Source organism: Juglans microcarpa x Juglans regia, chromosome 6S, assembly GCF_004785595.1.
Source record: "Juglans microcarpa x Juglans regia isolate MS1-56 chromosome 6S, Jm3101_v1.0, whole genome shotgun sequence".
NCBI lineage: Eukaryota > Viridiplantae > Streptophyta > Magnoliopsida > Fagales > Juglandaceae > Juglans > Juglans microcarpa x Juglans regia.
The window spans coordinates 20,318,967-20,339,633 of NC_054605.1; the positions used below are offsets into that span (position 1 = coordinate 20,318,967).

The following is a 20,667-nucleotide window of genomic DNA, read 5'->3' on the forward strand; positions in this document are numbered from 1 at the left end:
TCTTTCTTTCTTCCTTTCTTTTTGTATAGGTCCTAGAAGGATGGCAAGTCGCCATTTTAGCTAAGCTTATAGCTTGTCAAGAAAACTCCTCCTTCCGCCCACACCACACCCCCCCCCCCCCCCACCCCCCCCCCCCCCCCCCCCCCCGGGTTATATTTTCTTTCCACTATGCAACTGAAATTGCTAAAAAGTATGGGCCATTCTTGTAGATCTTATTTGTTATTATAAGCTGTAGAGTATGTGGAATGTGTTAGCTGTTGTGATGAAAAGGGTAAAGATATTGCATCCTCTGCACTCAAGGTACCAAGGTAAATGCTTCCTGTGTAGAGCGTCCCAAACGCCTTTCTTTAATACTACTGTTTGTAGTGGCCGTCACATTATCCAAACCAAAGAGCATTCAGCGTTTCTGCTGCATTCTTTCATTATTTACCTTTCTTTTTATTTTTTCCCTCATAATTTTGAAGGTGGACCCTGAATCTACCTTGCCAACAGAGTTTACCTTGGATGGTTTCAATCCTTCGGACCTCTTTACTCTTATGGCACTGCAACACGGTACTCCCTTGTTGGTTCCCTGACCAAGAACACTACCTTTTACCATTGGTAGAGCTCCATATCATTCTCAAGATCCCCAAACTCCTCTAAACCACTCCCCTTCTCTACCTCTTCCACTGGAATCCAAGGTGCTTCTTCAGCCTAACAGCTAGGCTTCTTGAACCGCTCCAACGATGGTGATCCCAACAACGGTCGTTTCGATACAATTCAAAACCAAGAGTTGAGGATGTCGACGACTATCATGTTGGTGTGGACATGAATTTTCTCGCATCTTTGGTTGCAAACAAGAATGGCTCCCGCAAACATGAAAAATCCCTGGAGAACATTAATCTCAAAGTTTGTCTAGGCCTATCCAAAGTGTCTTTTGCTGATGAAATGTATGCCGGGTTCTGTGCATCCATTATTAGGTCCTGTTTGGTTGTTAAATTCATTTGAGTTGAGTTTAATTCAATTTAATTTTAAATTAAGTCTAATATCTAAATACTTAACTCTCAGATTACTAAATTTATCTCAATTCAAAATCTCTTTATACATGAGATTCATAATTTTTTTCAATTCAACATTTCTTTATACGTGAGATTTGTAATCTTTTTTAATTTGTCATAAATACATCTAAATTCATCTTAACATTCAAACACATTTAAACTCATTTTAAATAGAATATATAAAACTCACTCTACTATTCATAAATAACTCACTACTTTAGCCTACGAATCATCGAATCTCATGCTTGAGCTTCGTCTAAACTTTTCCTGACAGATATCTTAATGGGTAAAATAAGTCAATTTATTATGTCCCCTCCAACATAAACACCAAAATAGATGGACCAACATGTTCAACGAAAATAATAATTTATTTGAGGAATAAACCCACGTTTTTTTGTCCAGCCAACTTACCATCCTATCCAAGAACGGAAATGCCTTCTTCCCAAACTTCATGATTAAATGTAAAAGATATTGGGGGTGTTCATCCAAAGATATTTGGTCACTTGGAAGTTGGAATAAAAAATAAAATAAAATTGACAGTCCTTGGTCCATTGGCGTTTTAATGGACCAACGCCAATGATAGGAACTGGAGCAGATTAGAAGACGACGAGATGTTTTTTCCCCTCTTATAAAAATATTTTACGTATAAAAAGTGTACCTTTTCTTAACAGGATCACCGAAGTACATACTCTCACTCCTCCTTTTTATTATTATTATTACTCATTCGTTAACATGGATAAAAAAAAAAAAAAATAGACAACTTGACATGATTCTAACTATTAAATCTTCATAGATTGATTGACAAATCATCAATAAATAATATTTAAAATAATAAGGTGACAATTTAACAATTTAATAACTTAATAGCCATATTTCAATTAAAATTATAATTTGAATGAAATTTTCCACGTGTACTTTTAATGGTGATGTTGTATATTATCCTTAATTTCCCTATGACTTGAGGAGAATAGTGAGTATGCATGTGTAGTATAAAGAGTAATGCTGTATATAATTTTATAGTATATAAGTTTTGTATATTCATTTTAAAAAAAAGTGAAATTCATTATTTAAAAAATAATTTTTTAATGTAAATTTCAGATTTATTCACTTTTTTTAAAATAAGTGCGTGAGATTTATACATCTTAAGACTGTAAAATTATAAATATTATTTTTTATATATATACACACAGGCAATATGAGTAATGCAAGGTATAAATCTTAAATAGACAAGATTCATATAAATCATTTGTAAAAAAACCGATCTTACTAACAAAAAATAATTTTTTTTTTATTTTTTTATTTTTTAAGGTAGAGTCTATTTTTTTACAATGACTTGTATATAGTTTATCTATTTGAAGTTAGTACAAATCATTTCTCCTATAATGGAATCCACTTTTCTACTATTTTCAGCACACTTGTTTGGTGACTCCGAATATGACGTGGGGCATCTACAACCACAAATATTGAAATGAAATGAAAAAGAAAAAATCTATTTATCATCCATAATGTGGTATTAAATGATAAGTTTAAAAGTAAAATGTAATAAATAATTTTTAATCACCTAATATCACATTATAAGATGATGCAAGTTGGGATGATAAGTACATTTCTCGATAAAAAAATGAAATAATTGTGTTGGATACAGTTGAACAGCTTTGCAAATGCAAACAACTAGTAATTGAGTTTGATAAACTGGTTGCATGTACTTGCGAGCTATGAGAAATTGGATTGAAATTCCTTCAGAAAAACAAAGCAAAGCATCCTGCTCCTCCTGTAGTTTCAAAAGCATTATTTTTTCTTCACCAAAAATTCTTAGCCTTTTTTCCCAGAATCTACCCAATGGAAATAAGCATGTAACTTTTTTGGCCTTTTATTTTTTCCAGCACGGAAATTGGATCCAAGAAAGATCTTGGTACCGTTGTCTAGTGGTAAGTACCGAAACATTTTCTTTAATTGATCAAATTCTGCTACAAGAAAAAGAAAAAGAAAGAGAAAGGGTTATTTAAATACCAACTTTCTCCAGTAATCGCCGGTTGTCTTTGAGAATCTCATGGGAATATAATAATAATAGAAAGTAATATTTAATGAATCTGTATAATCACACTGTTTTGGATTGAGATCCCATTGTTTTTTATGGTAGCAATAGACATCAGGGAGATATTTCTTAATGAAATAATTGCTGTTGAACCTCTCCATGCTGAATCAATCTTTTATTATTGTCTTTGATGTTGGTCCCACATCTTGATCGCACTAGATTAATGGTTTACTTTAGCTCAAACAAGTTGTTTACTGATAATTAGGGTTTCTGACGGGAACCACGTTTTTCATGTCGGGAAAGCAACGTCCACTTTCTCTGACTCAGGTAACAATTCGGGATATTTTTTTATTCAATTTTTTCCCAAAACTTTATGCATGTAGAAATGTTCAGACGATGCCCCACAGGCTTGTTTATGTTCAACCTTGTCTCTGTTCCAAACTAGCTTCAGGCCATGGTTGTGCCACGTAGATGTTTTGGAATAAAGCGGGAAGATAACGAAGAAGTGTGCCTAAAGATTGGCCTCACAATTCACGAGGTTCAAAAAAGGCAATAAAGTAGAAACAGTTTTTTGTAGACAATACAGTAGAAATATTTGATAGACACCAAAATAGGGCCTTGATGTTATTGGGAAGTTGTTTTTTTTTATTATCATTCACAAATGGTCTGTGTTTTTTCTGGGGAGATTTTGTTTTGTACTTTTGCCCCGGGGGGGGGGGGGGTTAATTTTTGTGAGGCTATGGAGCTTCTGAGTGGTGTGATAGTATTGCGACTACAGTTTTTAGTGTGTGGTTCCGTTTGTCAGGTGGCCTAGCCGAAACAGGAGACCCTCTCTCATGGTGGTACAGGCACCTCTCTCTCTCTCCTCTCTCTATATATTTCTGAAGATTTATTTGATGACTATATTGTGGTACTGTTGCTTGTGTTGTATGCCTTAAAAGCTGAATATAACTGGATAATGAGTATTGTGAAGTATGTTACTTAAGAATTTATTGAATATTGTCGAGTAATTGTGGTGGTGGCGACGATGCATGTGTTGTTGGCTGTGCCGAAATTTGTACGCTGATCTATATTACTTTTGTGCCAGCAGGATATTTGTCGTTATGTTTGTCAAGCCGAGGTGTTGATAATGATGAAAGGTTAGGTTTTTCTTATATGCTTGCACCACTGTAATGAGTCATTGATTCAAAATGGTAATGGTGGAAGTGAGCGAGTGTAATAGAAATCGGAGAATACCTCCGTTTCTTGGATGTGTTTGTTCTGGTCTTCATGCAGCTCTAGGTGGATAGTAATGGAGGGTTCATCCGAGTCTGCCTGGCAGAAATCTGATAGTTCTAGGGGATTGAATGTTTCTGGAGTCTCAGACAGGAATCTGAGGCTTCTTCCTGCCAACAGAATTGGCCCCTCAGGCGATGCATCGCATGATTCTGTGTTTGGAACGGATAGAGGTAGGGTTGCGTTGGCTCACACGGATCATCTCAAAAACCAAGGTGTTTCTTTTGGAGTTTGTGAGGATGAGGTAGCGCTTAACCGTTTTGTCCATACCATAGAATGGGGTGATGTTAGTTTGAGGGAGTGGTTGGACAAACCAGAACGCTCTGTTGATGTCTTGGAGTGCTTGCACATATTTAGGCAAATTATGGAGATTGTTAGCGTAGCACATTCCCAAGGAATTGTTGTTCATAATGTGCGGCCTTCCTGCTTTGTGATGTCCTCTTTCAATCATGTCTCCTTCATTGAGTCTGCATCTTGCTCGGATTCTGGTTCTGATTCTTTGGAAGATGGGACCAACAGTCGAAATGTCGAGGCTAAGAATTCATCCTTTTCGTTGCCCTATGATGGGAATCAACAAAGAAGCAACCTAGGAAGTGAAGATTTTCAATCCGTTACAGCACCAACTAATGCCCTATCAGACACTACTTGCATGCAGTCAAGTTCAGTCTACGCAGCACACGTATCATTAACAGAAGAGAGTGAAAAAAATAAAGACAGAGATAGGGGGAAAGTTGAAGCTGCAGAAGAAAAGAAGCAACCATTTCCAATGAAACAGATATTGCTCATGGAGATCAATTGGTACACAAGCCCCGAGGAGGTTGAGGGTTCTCCAAGTTCCTGTGCTTCAGACATTTATCGGCTGGGGGTTCTTCTCTTTGAGGTTCATAAGAAAAAAAGATTCTCAAACTTCCTATTAAATATTCAAATTGAAAAAGGATTTTCAATTTCTATTGCATTTATTTCATTATTGTACTTAGAAGTGAGAGTTCAGTTGAAGTTATACTGCTCATTTATGTTTCTTTTTCTTATGTAGCCTAATATGAAAGTTCTAATTGTGACCAGTTATTCTGTCCATTTAGCTCGAGGGAAGAAAAAGGTAGAACTATGTCTAGTCTGAGACATCGAGTTCTTCCACCTCAATTGTTGCTGAAGTGGCCAAAAGAAGCTTCATTTTGCTTATGGTTACTGCACCCTGAGCCGACTATTCGGCCAAAAATAAGGTAATCTCTTCCTACAAAATGCCTTTTTATCCATGCGTTTTTTTAATAACACAGCACCTTGACTATATGAAAGTAGATACAAGGTGAAGACTTTTCAAATTGGAGATACAAAGAAAATCGGTTTTATAAGTTATATGATATATATTTATATAACAAAATATTTGATGCATTAATGTTTAAAGAAATGTGACTGGAGTTGACTTTTAAAAAAAATATGAACTAACTCAGTCTTAAAGAGTCATACAAGAGTTACCGATCAAAAAGAAAAATATGAAAAGTTGTTGTAAAAGAGTTTATACTTGTGATGGTGTGGGAAGGGTAATAGATTGGGGAAGATAATCCCAGAATAAATATTACTAGAAGTTATAAGACGTTTGCTTGTAAATTATCTAGATGGACGATGTTGGATTGCTTTTGGGGAATAATTCTCTATTTTGAGGAATAGCTTGATTGATTTTAAATTAAATAGTTACCTACTTATATGGAATATCAAGTTTCTATCAACTGCCTTGGTGAATAGAGAATTTTGGCTAATTGAAATCCTTGTGTAAGTAATCTGAATGTAAGTGTGATTGTCATACATATTTAGTTGCATCTGTTTTTTTTTATTAGTATTATTATTTTGCATTCCTATTTAACTACTGTTTTTTTTTTAATAATAACTACTACTTTTTAATTGGTGTTTTAATATGATTGCCTTATTAGTTTCTTTACTGATAAAGTAATCAATGAGAGGAATAACTTTTGTAGTCTTCATTTATTTTTCCACTGCATTTCAGAAATCCCTCCCTATCTTCGCATGTATTCTACTCATAATCTGATTCTGTTGACTTATTGTTTTCAAATCATTGGTGGTTAAGAAGAATCATACTGGCATTTAAAGACATTTTTATGTGTAATGTTCACAGTCTTACTTTGTCACATGTAACAGCGAGTTGTTACAGAGCGAGTTCCTGAATGAACCAAGGCTTGATTTCGAAGAACGTGAAGCAGCAGGTGAGCTTAGAGAAAGAACAGAGGAGCAGGAGTTGTTGCTGGAATTCCTTTTGCTTATTCAACAAAGAAAACAGGAAGCTGTTAATAAGTTGCAAGACACTGTTTCCTTTTTGTGTTCTGATGTGGAAGAAGCAATGAAGCAGAAAACAATTCTTAGGAAAAAAAGTGGTTCATGCCCAGAACTGGGGAAAAATGATTATTTGATTTCAAGTCCCCCATCAATGAATGTTGTTGATAGTGATGATTCTACTATCTTGGGGTCTAGAAAACGATTTAGACCAGGACTGAAGATTCATAACACAGAGGAATGTGATGATAATCTCGATGATGGTCAGAAGTCAGATACACTCAGTGGCAATAGTGAAATCTTTCTTTCAAGAAGATCTCGGTTAATGAAAGACTTCAAGAAACTGGAGTCTGCATACTTTTTGACAAGATGCAGGCCAATCAAGCCCTCAGGGAAACCAGTGAGCAGGCACTCTCCAATAAGTAGTGATGGTAAGGGTCTATTGTTGTAACTGAGAGGAGTTCCGCTAATAATTTGGTACCGAAAGATCAGTCAAGCGAGGGTAGACAAAGTGGTTGGATTAATCCATTCCTTGAAGGGTTGTGCAAGTATCTATCCTTCAGTAAGTTAAAAGTTAAGGCAGACTTGACGCAAGGGGATCTGTTAAATTCTTCAAATCTAGTATGTTCTCTCAGTTTCGATCGAGACGGACAGTTTTTTGCTACCGCTGGTGTAAATAAGAAAATTAAAGTATTTGAATGTGACACGATCATAGATGAAGATCGTGACATCCACTACCCTGTAGTTGAAATGGCTAGTGGGTCAAAGCTAAGCAGTATATGTTGGAACAGTTATATCAAAAGCCAGATTGCTTCAAGTAACTTTGAAGGTGTTGTGCAGGTAATTTAAGCCTTCAATTCTATTCCATTCTTCTGCTTTATATTTCTTTATAGTAAGTCAGTTAAATGTCATGTTCAGTTATGGGATGTTGCAAGAAGTCAAGCATTGACGGAAATGAGAGAGCATGAGAGGCGTGTATGGTCCATAGACTTCTCATCAGCAGATCCAACGATGTTGGCCAGTGGGAGCGATGATGGCTCTGTTAAGCTATGGAGTATCAATCAGGCAATTCTATTTTTGCACTTGGTGGATGTCAGCTTTGAAACTAAACGTACTGCAGTCATATCATTGCATGCTGTGTATATTTACTTCTGGATGTGTGATAAGTTTTTCTCTTACCTGGGTATCTACTGCAGGGAGCCAGTATTGGTACCATCAAAGCAAAGGCGAATGTCTGCTGTGTTCAGTTTCCCTTGGATTCTGGTCGTTCCCTTGCATTTGGTTCGGCAGATCACAGAATTTATTACTATGATCTCCGTAACCTCAGAACTCCTCTCTGTACATTAATTGGACACAACAAAACCGTGAGTTACGTCAAATTTGTTGATGCAATGAATATTGTTTCCGCATCCACGGATAACACTCTGAAGCTCTGGGACTTGTCAATGTGTGCTTCTCGGCTTATTGACACTCCGCTTCAATCATTAACAGGGCACATGAATGTAAAGGTACATTCACTTGTCATACTATGCTAGGCATCTCTTTTCATATATAATGAAATATTATTTCATCAAGGTCTATTCCATTTCTAGTACACTCTTAATTTTCAATTATCTTGTTCTGTCATTATTAAATGATTAGGTGGAGCAAGCAATTTATAAAATCATCAAAGACGGAAAAAAAGATCTAATCACTTTATTTAACTATAAAAACTTTTGGTCAATATGTGCAACCTCTAGTGCACTTGGATTGTGCCCCTAGCGCTTTTAATAAAATGCAGTACCTTTTCTTAAAAACAGTGGGTCAATAAACATAAATTTTGGTGCAAGAAACATTAATATTGGTGTTTATTGACCAACCTTATCACTGAAATTCCTGAAATCCTCAAAGTGCTGCACCAACATTGATCCCCAAAACTTGTGATTCTCCTTCCATATTTTTTATCCTAAATATTTTCAATGAAAGCCTCAATTGATGTATAGTGTATTTACTGAACGGATATCATATTTTCAAAAAGAGTAGGCCATGCTAGAAGCATAAATTTCTGTAACACGTTTTTCCTACCATAAAAATTGAGTGTGCCTCTATATACATTGGTGATTGTTACCAAGGAACCAATGCACTCAGGCCCGCAAAAACTCTACAATTTTTTTTTTTGATCGGTAATCTAGAAATTTTATTCATAATAATAGGCAAAACCCAAGTACACATGAAGTATACATGAGAATTACCTAACTATAGTTTACAACTAAAAGTAGGAAGTCATGGACATTAAGTCCGTTACAAACAATGTTTTAAAGAAAGAGACTTTCAGCTCCTCCCTTGTTCTCTCATGGTTTTCGAGACTTCTATCATTTGGCTTCCACGAAATACACAAATACATATGGGGACCATTTTCCAGATTGCTGTAACTTGTGAATTTCCTCAGAGGCCTCTCCAGCATGCTAGAAAATCCACCAATTTACTGGGCATGACCCATGATAATCCAAGTCTTATAAAAAAATCAGCCCACATGGTCCTGGCCACCTCGCAATGTAGAAACAGATGGTCAACTGATTCACCATCTTTCTTACACATGCACCACTGGTCCAATACCATTAACCGACGTCTCCTTAGGTTATTTGTGGTGAGAATTTTGCCCAATGCTGCTGTCCAAACAAAAAAAGTTGCTTTTGAAGGAGCTTTGATCTGCTAGATGCTCTTCCATGGGAATGTGGGCATGCCTAGGCTAGATAAAACTTTGTGAAATGATCTGACCGTGAATTTACCTTTCTTGGAATGGCTCTAAAACATCCTGTCCATAGTACCCTCGGTCATATGTACGGCATACAGTGCCGTATATAAGCCTGTGATAACCTCCAACTAGGGGTGTCAAATCGTGTTAACGGGTTGTGTTCGTGTCGTGTCAAAATATGTATATTATACTATATAGGTCAACCCTAACCCGACCCGTTAAACTTATTGTGTCAAGATCTCAAACCCTAACACGACCCATTAATATAACGGGTCGGGTCTTGTCAACCCGTTTTGACCCATTTATGTAAATGGATTGAACGGGTCCAAAATTAACCCCCTTAATCTAGTTAAGTTTAGCATAATTTTATATAAATGTTAAAATCACAATATCTATAAAAAATATAAAACTAACTAAAAGTTCAAAATTACAATCCAAATAATAAAAATATTGAAATTAAAATCCCAAAAATTTTATTTTTTAGGTATAAGGGTATAATTGTAACTTTAACTTTCTTAACGGGTCATAACGGGTTGACCCGTTATCAACCCGTTAAGCTATCGTGTTTTAACGGGTCAACCCGTTTTGATCCGAACCCGTTAAGGCTAAACCCTAACCCGCTTTTATCGTGTTGGGTTAACGGGTCGTGTCACATATTGCCACCCCTACCTCCAACTCCCAGTCTTGAGCTGCCCTAGTGAAGTCCACATTCCATTCAGGGGAGCCACTAGAAAAAGCCAAAAGATCCACTATTGCTGCATCCTTTAGTTGTGCTAGCTCAAATATGACGGGGAAAGTGTCTTTGAGACATCGTTCACCGCACCATTTATCATGCCAAAATCTGACGCGAGAGCCATCACCCACTACAATATGTGGATGTCTCTTGAAAGTCTCTCAATCCTTCCTAATGTTTTTCCACAAATCCATCCCATGTGAGCTGCGTACCTCATTCGAGCACCAACCACCCCATGCCTCCCTAACTTGTGCAACTATGACAGACTTCCACAGGGCCCCCCTTTCTTGTTGGTACCGTCACAACCATTTACCCAATAGGGTTTGGTTGAATTTCGTCAAGTTACGAATCCCCAATCCACCCCTAGAAAATGGAGTGCACACCATGGACCAATTACCCAGATGGAACTTGAACTCGTCCTCCAAACCACTCTACAAGAAATCGCGTTGTAGCTTCTCAATACGGTTGGCAATCTTTGCTGGGAGCAAGAACAGAGACAAAAAATAGGTGGGGAGGTTAGAGAGAGTACTTTTAATTAATGTGAGTTGACCACCTTTAGATAAATACAACCTCTTCCAATATGCTAACCTGCATTCCACCTTTTCAATCACAACATTCCAAATCTGCTCTGATTTGAAGGAAGCACCAAAGGGTAAGCCAAGATACTGAAGAGGTAAAGAAGATACCTTACATCCCAAGAGAGAGGCTAGAGCCACCGCTTCGGGAACATTTCCCACGGGTACCAATTCAAACTTTGAGAGATTCACTCTCAAACCCGAAACGGCTTCAAAACAAAGAAGTAAGGCCCTCAAAGATTGTATATGCCCAAGGTTTGCAGTGCGAGAAACCAAAGAAACCCCACCTCCCATAAATGAACCGCACAACTGTACCTCACATTGTGTCTTTATCTTGAAAAATGATGTATTCAAGAAGAATCCTCAGTAGTCGGTACAACAACTATACCTTTTTGTCATTGTTCCCTTCTTTTTTTCCTTCTAAATTGTCTTTGCCGTCGCCTTTTGCTTTGTTTTCTTTATAAGTTCATATATATGCACGTAACAACTAGAGATGGAGAACTTTATAGGCTAGCTAGCTCCTGATCTTTTTTTTGAGAACTGCACAATTGAAGAAGAGCGAGAGAAAGCAAAGAAATCCCACCTCCCATAAATCTTTTTCTTGAGAATCGCACAATTGAAGAGGTACAGAGAAAGCAAAAATACGTTTTTGTTCTGCCATAGCCGTCTTTGTTATGCCGGTGCGGGAGATTTAGGTAATCTCTTTCGTGTAGCATTGTGAAAAAGAAATACTACACTAGTTATCTTCTTCTTCCTGAGCCAGAACCTGGATGAACAGTCCTAAAGATGGGAGTTCTTGAGTGTTGGACCAAGTATATGTACCTCCCGTTAGTGGGATATCCATAAGCGCCTGTTCTGAAATGAAGTCAAAAAATTCCCTCATAGTAGGTGTGATGTGGGATGTACCTAACCTTTTACTCGGGAAACGAGATACATTGAAATCACCCCCTATACAACTTGGTAACTCCCAACAACTAAGAAGTCCCGCCAATTCTTCCCACATTGATCTTCTTTCCGCATCAATATTAAGGTCGTAGACTCCTGCAAATGCCCATCGGAACCCATCTTTTATATTTACAAAGGAGCAAGCCACAATGAAATCACCCACAAATTCCTCTAATCTTTCCACCACTCTTTTGTCGAACATGATAAGAACACCACCCGATGCACCTTTATAAGGTAGATACGACCACCTAACATGATGGTTTCTCCACAAACTTCGAACTATTTGCCTTGTAATTAATTCTAACTTGATCTCCTATGAGCAAATGATATCACCCTCCCATTGTCGAAGTAAGTTCCTGACTTGGAGCCGTTTGGCCTGCTTGTTCAGCCTCCTTACGTTTCATGATATAATTTTTGGCTTCATATCGGAACCGTCGTTGCCCTTCCCTTAAGACGCGCTCGGCTAGAGCTCCGCTCCCTCATCGTTCATTTCCCACGTAAGCCTCTTGAGTTCTCTCTCTTTTTTTGTCCAAAAAAGTGAGGGATCAGCTTTGGCTTGTGCATGTCCAGTTTCAATAGCTGTGAGTAACGCCAAAAATTCCCTTCAAAACCCTCGCATGTAATCCCAACAAAATGTTTGATCTCCATGGCTTTTTGAATTACCCAATTTGACACCCTTGGATGAAACGAGTTCAATGGAGTAGGTTTTGTCCCCTCAACAGAGCATCTGCCCCTCACTGTGTCCTCCCCCCTTTCAACCATCATCTCCACTCCACTTGTAGACTCACATACTACCAGAGCCCCTTCCATTGCAACTTCCTCTGAGTTATCCAGGCTTCTTACATTGTCAGGGTCAACAGATATGGATTTTTCGGTAGCTAAAGAGGATTCCGGCGCCTCTAACGGTTTTTGGGCAGCTAAGGAAAGTTTTGTTGGCCCAGAGGTCGCCGCCGGCATGTTTTGTGGCTTCTCACGGTGTTCCAACCCTCCCAACAACTCACCCATTCTCTCCTCTGTAAGATCTTGTGGTAACTCAATATTCGCCGGCGTCGGTGATGTCGCTATCACAACCGTTATGGTGGGAGGCAACCTAGAAAGGTCCATTGCACCCTTTTATGCCTCTCCATTGGACATTGACCCTCCCGATGACACAAGATCCAGCTGCATAGCCTCCTCAGACTGCAAGCTCACTCTCGACGCAAGGTTTTCGGTGCAGAGGTTACCGGAGATAGTCCTTGAAGTTGCCGGCGACGAGCTGTCGATGTTGGGCTGTTGTAGCTGTTGATGGACCATTGCCGGCGACGGATAGTCCCTTGCAGGTTGTCGTTGGGCTGTTGCTGTTGTTGGGCCGGCAGCTCAAAGGAAGGCCCAGTCCTTTTGAGACGCCAACTCATTTTGGGTTGGGCTTGGCATGTTCGGCCCAAGCCCACGCCCATCTTAGCTCTTGATTTCAGCCTTGACCCAGACCCAGAATGGCCTAGGCCCAAGCCCAGCCTAGGAATGAAATCCCAGTCCACATTACATATAAGTGCTTCGATAGCCTTCTTCAAACAATAGAGCTCCTCCTTCACGCCAACCAGCTCCTCCTTCACGTCAAAGAGTGCCTTCGGCCCCTCACTTTCCCCTGCATAGGCATCGGGCAGACCACCTCCAACTATATTAGGTATAGAGTTTCGACCAACCCTTCCTACCAAAGGACGCTCCCCTGCTCCCCATTTCTTTTTGTCCTTTTCTCCATTTTGTGAAGCCAAAACCTGTCCCGTACCACCACTCTACTTCCTACTCTACCACCACCACCACGCACCACCACCCTACTTCCTACTCTACCACCACCACCACCACCACCACCACTAGCCTCAGTGTATGACCTATCTTGCCCACTCATCTCTTTTTCCTTCCCACCACCTTGAACCACCGCTAGAACCTTGGAGAGGCAAGATAAAGCATGCTTTATCTCCATGGACAAATTTTTCCACCCGTCCTTCTATCCCTGCCGGGAACACAAGCAGGCCTTGACGCCCATTACCACCAAATTCAATAACTTCCAAGTAGCGTCCTAAGGCATTAGCACGCCGGTGAGCAACTATTGCCAAAGACCCAACCCGAAAAGTGCTGAAAAAATCCTTTTCTTCCCTCCGAAAGATAGCATTTGTCCACCGTGTTTGCCAACCAACGAGCGCTAGAAAGGCTGAAAACCATCTCCTTCGTAACCTTCCTGCCTCTTTCAGTAATACGGAAGAAATTTCCCCCCTCTAATGATAATATGAAAACCTTAGGTTCTATTAACAAGCGTTTTAAGTAGCACATCTTAAACCAGAACTATAACAGACCCAAGAAAAGCTAATGGGATGATGATTCCAGTGTAGATCACCAGAAGGGATCACCCATGGTAGAACTGTACAGAGAGAAAATAGAAAATGTACGGAGAGAAGGCAAACTCCAAGAAAATCATATAAAATAAAATTAAATTAAATTAAAAAAACCCGCAAAAACTCTACAATCAAGCATGCTTGGTTGGGGATAATTCTAGGATGAGTAATTTTCTGAGAAGTTCTAATGTTGTACCACTCCTTTGGGCCCTTTTGGTACAATAATAAAAGTCTAGGATTTTCAAAGCGAGTCTACTAGTTTTGTTATTGACCATCCATGGACCATCGAAGAAAAATAGTCCACTATTCTAGTCCTCAACGGTGGCCACTTCTTGTGACGCTAAGTTTGGATCTAGCCAAATCTTCTCTTGGATCTACGTTAATTATTCTAATTGCAATTTTTTTGAGATTTTACATGGAGCTTGAATCATAGAGGGGCGGTATCTTGCTGTTTGTTTTTTTTCAAGAAGCCAATAGTCCGATATTGTCTTCTATTGGCTTTGACAGAGCTTAATGATATCTTTTACTCATGGAAGCATATTTGGTCTGTTTTCAATATCCTAACATCAGATAAATTAAACAATTAAATTTACTTGCCTGTCAATTTAAACTTTCAGAATAAATAATGAGTTAATATGTATCAAAGCAGAGGCCCTAAGTTTGACTCTTGACTCCAAACTTTTCCCCTGTTTTAATTAAATATTCCACTTGTTGCACTCATGTATTAGAACATAAATTAAACAATCAAATTGACCTCTTCCCATCAATTTAAACTTTCGGGAAAAATAGTGATTTAGCCTCTAAAGAGCTGCTTTAGAGTGTATTATGACCCTTGACAATCTTGTCAAGAGAAAGTTCTTCCATCTCAACTGGTATGTCACTTTTAAGCAGGATGTGGAGACAAGGAATCATAATTTTCTTCAGTATTTGCTCACTTGAGCGCTTTAGATTTTTTTTTTTTTCAAATTTATTTTTATTTAAAGCACTAGTTCACGAGGGTCTTTGTATCAGTGTCATAATTTAAAGAGGAAACAATACGGTAGTTGCATTATTTTCATATGTCCTGCGTGCAAGTATTATTTCTTCTCCCTAACTGTTTGCATGATTGTGATACATCAACTATGGTGATTTCTTCAGTTTTTTGTGATTTTGTACTTTTGGGGCTAGAAGTTGCAAATGCCCGTTCCTCAGAATTGTTAAAAATGTACTTACCCAAAGGGGTATAGACATATAGCTTGTGATGTCACCCTAATCAATGGTCACTCATCAAGGTGTTGGCTGATTAATGCAAAGCTATATTAAGCATGAAAATACTAGGTATGACACATATTTGGAGTAAAGTTAGCCCTCATCTCTGGCCACTAACATGTACTGCCCAAAGCATTGCCTCGAATACTTCTAACCTTCAACTTGATTCCTTGTTGCAGAATTTCGTTGGTTTGTCAGTTTCTGATGGTTACATTGCTACTGGTTCAGAGACAAATGAGGTACTTAATGTATTATCTTGGTTATTAATTCGACAAACATGTTTTGATTTCCTTGCTTTTGCTATGTTCTTCACATTAATGTGGTGAAGGGGAGCTTTTCCTTCTCCTTATGATCTGGGAAACCAAAGTCTCTCATTGTGTTCACTGTGTATTGTTTTTAAGTCGCATTAGCATTTAAGTATTGGGCACATTGCTGGTGTGATTTCTAGAAAAATAAAAAATAAAAAATAAATAAAAATACATGCCCAGCACCGTTTATAAGTAACAAGTCTATTTTTTATGTGCCGTGCAACGATAGTCCCTCAGAAAAGAGGGGTCCATGCCTGTGACAGTTACTTTGTTCTCCAATTCCTGGAATCACAAACTAAAATTGTCTGCTGTACACATCTGCTGCTTGTATTTCCATGCAATAAGTCACCAATCCTAGTTAGAAACTTATTCGGTTTACTAGTAGTCACAACAATGCTCACAAGATGTCATTTTGGTGGAGGTTGTCTCTATCTGAAGCTTTTATGATGATTAAACCCAATTCGGGTTGAAAATTAAGTTTGCTAGCTGCAGAACTCATTAGCATCTCCTTTCTCCCTACATTCATCGTGACAAGCAAATTTTTCTTGTAATCATCAACGATGTTTCTTCTTTCATACCGAAATACCACGTTGCTTTGGCCACTGCAATCTATAATAGAACATACCATCCAAGAAAAGGACTCTCACGGATCTTTTTTTTTTCAGTTTTATTAAAATTTGCATCAGAGATCTGCAGGGTGAGGCAGATAAGAGCCAAAGTGGCTGCTTATTTCCTAGCAGTAGTTGTTTAGTTCTGTTATCAGATTACATTTATGGACGTAATCTTGTCCATGCATTTGTTCTTGAATTGTGCTAGTTCACAGCTAGTTATGTTCTAATTTGGCTCAGGTGTTCATCTACCACAAAGCTTTCCCCATGCCTGCATTGTCATTCAAGTTTGACAACACAGACCCACTGTCCGGCCACGAAGTGGGTGATGCTGCACAGTTCATTTCTTCTGTTTGTTGGCGCAGCCAGTCCTCAACCTTAGTTGCTGCAAATTCTGCTGGGAATATCAAAATTTTGGAGATGGTTTAATTTGGATACTCCAAATCATTCACAATTCTTAGGAAAAGGATAGACGTGTAGGGCAGAGACACGAGGTTAAAGAATCTTACGCCAAAAAAATATGTGTAGCTAAGACAGGCTTTTAAATGTCCTAGGAGCTCGATGATTCCGAGCAACTTGGGAAAATTTTGGCATTAGATCATAATAGCGGATATGGTTTACCTGAAGAGTGAGGATGGTCTTTTTCAATTGTAATGCAGATAAAATTTCAAAGAATAGGAAAATGTATAAAATTGGTATAATATGAATTTATAACAGATATTCAAATACATCATTTTTTTTTCCTTCTTTAATATCCCAAGAAAGCAGTACAATTCTTCCAATATGGAGGACATATCCACCAGCCATAGATGGAAGGTCTTTGGTAAAACAACTTTTTTTGTACATTTGCATTGTATTGAGATTCTCTGGAGTCGTGGACTTTGGTAGATTCCAACAATTATGTTCAAGTCTAACCGTTAGATGGTGATAGATGGAGATACATATACGCAATTTTAATCGTCAGACCTTAACGCATGATGCTATTTGATTGCTTGTTATAATTGAAACTTGCATTAGCATTAGTGCTACACGTGTAAGTACATATTGAGTTTAGGTTTTCAAAATTGTTGTCTTTAATAACTAATGGAATTAAAATCTAGAAAAATCTAATCACTGTACGATGAAACTTACAATTCCAAAAAATATGGAGTATGTTGGTTGAAGAGTAAAGCCAAAAGACTGAAAATATTGAAGGAAAAAAAAAAAAATCATACTAAAAATGTGTATAGTTCAACATAATCAGAGCCTTCTAGTGGAAAGATAACCGTGGCAACAAGTTATGGCTATGCTCATAACTACACTAATATGCCTTCAAATCTAACAAGAATGAGGTCATGGCTGCATCTACAGCATTAAAGTTCTTCATCTTGGTGGACATATTTACTTGCTTTAGTTTGGCTTGTAGAGGTCTTTCTTACTATTATCTTTTCCCTGTCGAGTCTTTCCACGTCTGCTAGCAAGAAAGTTCTACAAAATCCTATTTGCACTGATTTTGACCGAACTTAGCCTTTAGTGCTAGCCTAGCTACAAGGCGGCGAAGCCTTTGAGCTCCCGGGCTTGGCTTGAGCTTGCTCAGATTCCCAACCTTGGAACATTTGGGATTACCGGAGCACCAACCACCAGGGGTGAAGCTCCCATTCTTGCGCCTTAGTAAATCCTTATCAATCTTATCCAACACTGGGTCATCTTGTTTGAATTTTCGAGCAAATGCAGCACCACTACCAATCATCTTGTTTGTGTCATTAAGGGAAAGGGTGTGAGGGTGCTGTCTGGGGGGGTTGTCCCAAGAAATGTAATGCAAGTCATGGTTGGCTGCAGTCTGTGCAAACTTGGGAACATTGCATATGACGGTCTGAAAATAGCCCTCAGGGGAGGAGACGAAATTTGCGTAGTACATGAGAAGGGTTCTTGGCAAATTATCCCAACCCCAGATGCAATACTCTGCAAATGACCGTGATAGAACCATCCACGCCGAACCTGCAACAAAAATCCATATTATGAATGTTACCTAATGACACACCAGGGGACAGAAAATAGATTGCCAATGCAGGTTTAGGCAAATTCTATCTGTGCTTTAATTGTAAGGGGAAAAAAAAGAACAAGAGGAAAACAGGAGGCATGCTATTATGCAGCACCAAACCTAACGTGGAAATGTTCAGATTTAAATTTGCCCCAAATTAAAAAAATATAACCTACCATCAGAGCGTCTGAAACTTAAATAAATGAAGATGTTTAGAACATTCACTGTGATACAGGCTACAAACATAAAAACTAAGAACTAGTAACCAGATGGATTTTTTGTCATAGTTCGAATATGAACATGAATTCCTCCCAAAAGCACCAAAAAAATAATATTGTTCCAGTAGAAGTCGATCTACTTTAAAAAATCTTATAGATAGATTCAAATCCCATAAATTGGTCACAGTTGACTCAACTCAGATATACAGGGTTTTATTGATACTCTCATGAAATAAAACTTTAAATGTGTTTGTAACGAATCAGACATCAGTGGACAATCATGGAGAATACAAAAAGAAAGAACTCTAACCTGTAAATAATTTAAAAGCTGTTGGCAAAGTTCTTTTGGGATTGACCCAGAAGACATCTGATTTGGTTGACGAGTATAGCCCAGGATCTATCATCAAAGGCATAGCACGCTTGTCCCTGCAAAACACAATCAAATATAGAATAATTTGTGAGTATATTGTGTGAAGGTGTTATTGTGTGGCATGTGTGTTAGAGAGAGAGGAAGAGGGAGCTCACTCCTTCCAACCTAGCTGGCTTGTGTGCTCAATGAAATTAAGGTTTCGATTTAAAGTCGAGAATGCGTAAAGAAGATCTGCATAAAATTAAAAAAACAGTTCAACAAAACATATTGCATTCCTCAAACTAAATAACAACAGTAGCAATATTAATTATAACACCATAAATTTGACTTCAATGATATGTACTGACCATCTTGAGTCACAAGAGGATAATCGGAAGCACTGAGGTTGATAAACCAATCCCAATCCTTACTCCTTTTGAGAAGAATGGCGCAAGCATGAAGAGTATTAGCAACCATAGTGGGTCCTCTATAAGTGACCATATTAGCTTTGGCAATCATGTAAACATTTTCAACCTTAGCAAAAATCGGTTCTTTTTCCACTCGAGAAGCGAGCTCCAACCTCTCCTCTGCTGGCGCCTCAAGATCCAAATGAACAACATATTGGTTTCTTGGATGATAAAGTGCATGAAGAGTTCTCCAAAGCTTTTCCAAATCACCTTTTGATCCAGAAATCAGATATGCGAATCGAGGAATTGTTGGGCCAGTAGGAGGGGGTGGAGATTGTGAAACCTTCGATTCAGCAAAAACTGGGCTTGTTTGATTTGTAGCTAAGCGAGAAGGAAAATTTGAAAAGATTGAATTTATTGTGTGTAGTGAAAAAACAAGACCCATGTTGAAGGTAGTGGCGAGAAGAAATATGCATATGAGAGAACTTATGACAAGAGGAAATAGCCATCTCTTCTCCATGTTTAGGGACCCCATTAACAAGCCTTATCATGGGTTCCAAGCAATTTCCTTGCTCAATTCATATAACAGAGCAGAATGACAAACGACTATTAAACCGAGATGTTGAACTCGGATCACTAACCTCTTCAAAAATATTCCGGATTTTGGACTTCCAAAAAATAGCTGTCGAATCAGAACCCAATATTGAAGCCAAGTAAAACTGGAGATTGAAGGTAAATCAAGAATTGAAACAATAACCAACCAACAGAAAGAATTATTAAAAAACCTAAAGGGTTAACCAATGAAGATAGAGAAGGGGAGATGAAAAAGAATATATATCAGAAGAGACAGCTAGGGCACATCAAGAAAATCATCAATAGGAAACGAAAAAAAAACACTTGCCAAATTCTTTGCTGTCAATGAGCTACTAACTATACAATTTCCAGACAAGTCCATTCATAGTGATACAAATAGTAGCGAAAATTCAAAATATAATCTTTGCAAAGGAAAGCTTCTTTTCTTACTTGGGACATTGGCCCCGATCATAGACTCCCATATCCAACAGCAGAATATTAATTAATTGCATAAAATCAGCAAAATACTTCTACGGAACAACCAAATGAAGCAAATATAATGCCGATGAAACGAAACCCAGATCAGAAATTTCACGTCTTCAAATCTTTCGACGAAAAGATTAACAAAAGAAGATAGAGAGAAGCTAAGCTTTACGTAATACAGACCAATATAGCCGAGCATTAAGCTCGGAAAGAATGAAAGTAACCCAATATAACTGACATCAGAACAAAAAAAGAACACAACGCAAATCAAGGAACGAGGGACAGACAAAAATCCAGAGCGAGAGAAATTACTCGTGATGTGAGAAGCGTAATCTGTTTTGGATGACACAAATCGAAAAACACGGCGTTTGCGCACGTTGGGGAGAGAGAGAGAGACAGAGAATGAGAGACAGGTATCGATTATAGCACTAGAAAGATAGAGCGTCCTTAATAAAGCGAACAACTTC

At 38.3% G+C, this 20,667-nt stretch overlaps 2 protein-coding genes and 1 long non-coding RNA gene across 4 annotated transcripts; 1 reads left to right on the forward strand and 2 right to left on the reverse strand.

The window, feature by feature from the left end:
• Positions 1–2: 2 nt before the first annotated feature.
• On the reverse strand, positions 3–3,960 carry LOC121237388. Its single transcript, XR_005934912.1, has 2 exons — positions 3,925–3,960; positions 3–85 (listed from the first exon to the last, which is right to left on the reverse strand). It is a non-coding gene; the product is annotated as an uncharacterized LOC121237388 (long non-coding RNA).
• Positions 3,437–16,899, forward strand: LOC121237382 (protein SPA1-RELATED 3-like). The gene is given in 9 exon segments (XM_041134092.1): positions 3,437–3,914; positions 4,163–5,227; positions 5,410–5,567; positions 6,499–7,069; positions 7,072–7,470; positions 7,549–7,695; positions 7,827–8,138; positions 15,414–15,473; positions 16,391–16,899. Coding segments are annotated over 8 exon segments (2,742 nt in total). The 5' UTR covers positions 3,437–3,914; positions 4,163–4,321; the 3' UTR covers positions 16,580–16,899.
• Positions 16,900–17,247: 348 nt separating this feature from the next.
• LOC121237386 (beta-glucuronosyltransferase GlcAT14B-like) lies at positions 17,248–20,667 on the reverse strand. Of its 2 annotated transcripts, XM_041134098.1 has the most exons (5): positions 20,513–20,666; positions 19,106–19,826; positions 18,914–18,989; positions 18,699–18,814; positions 17,248–18,127 (listed from the first exon to the last, which is right to left on the reverse strand). In XM_041134098.1, exons 2-5 carry the CDS (start codon positions 19,677–19,679, stop codon positions 17,628–17,630), a joined length of 1,266 nt encoding a protein of 421 aa, XP_040990032.1. In that variant the 5' UTR covers positions 19,680–19,826; positions 20,513–20,666; the 3' UTR covers positions 17,248–17,627. The 2 variants fall into 2 exon arrangements, with proteins under 2 accessions (XP_040990032.1, XP_040990031.1); XM_041134097.1 differs by having other exon boundaries at positions 19,106–20,667.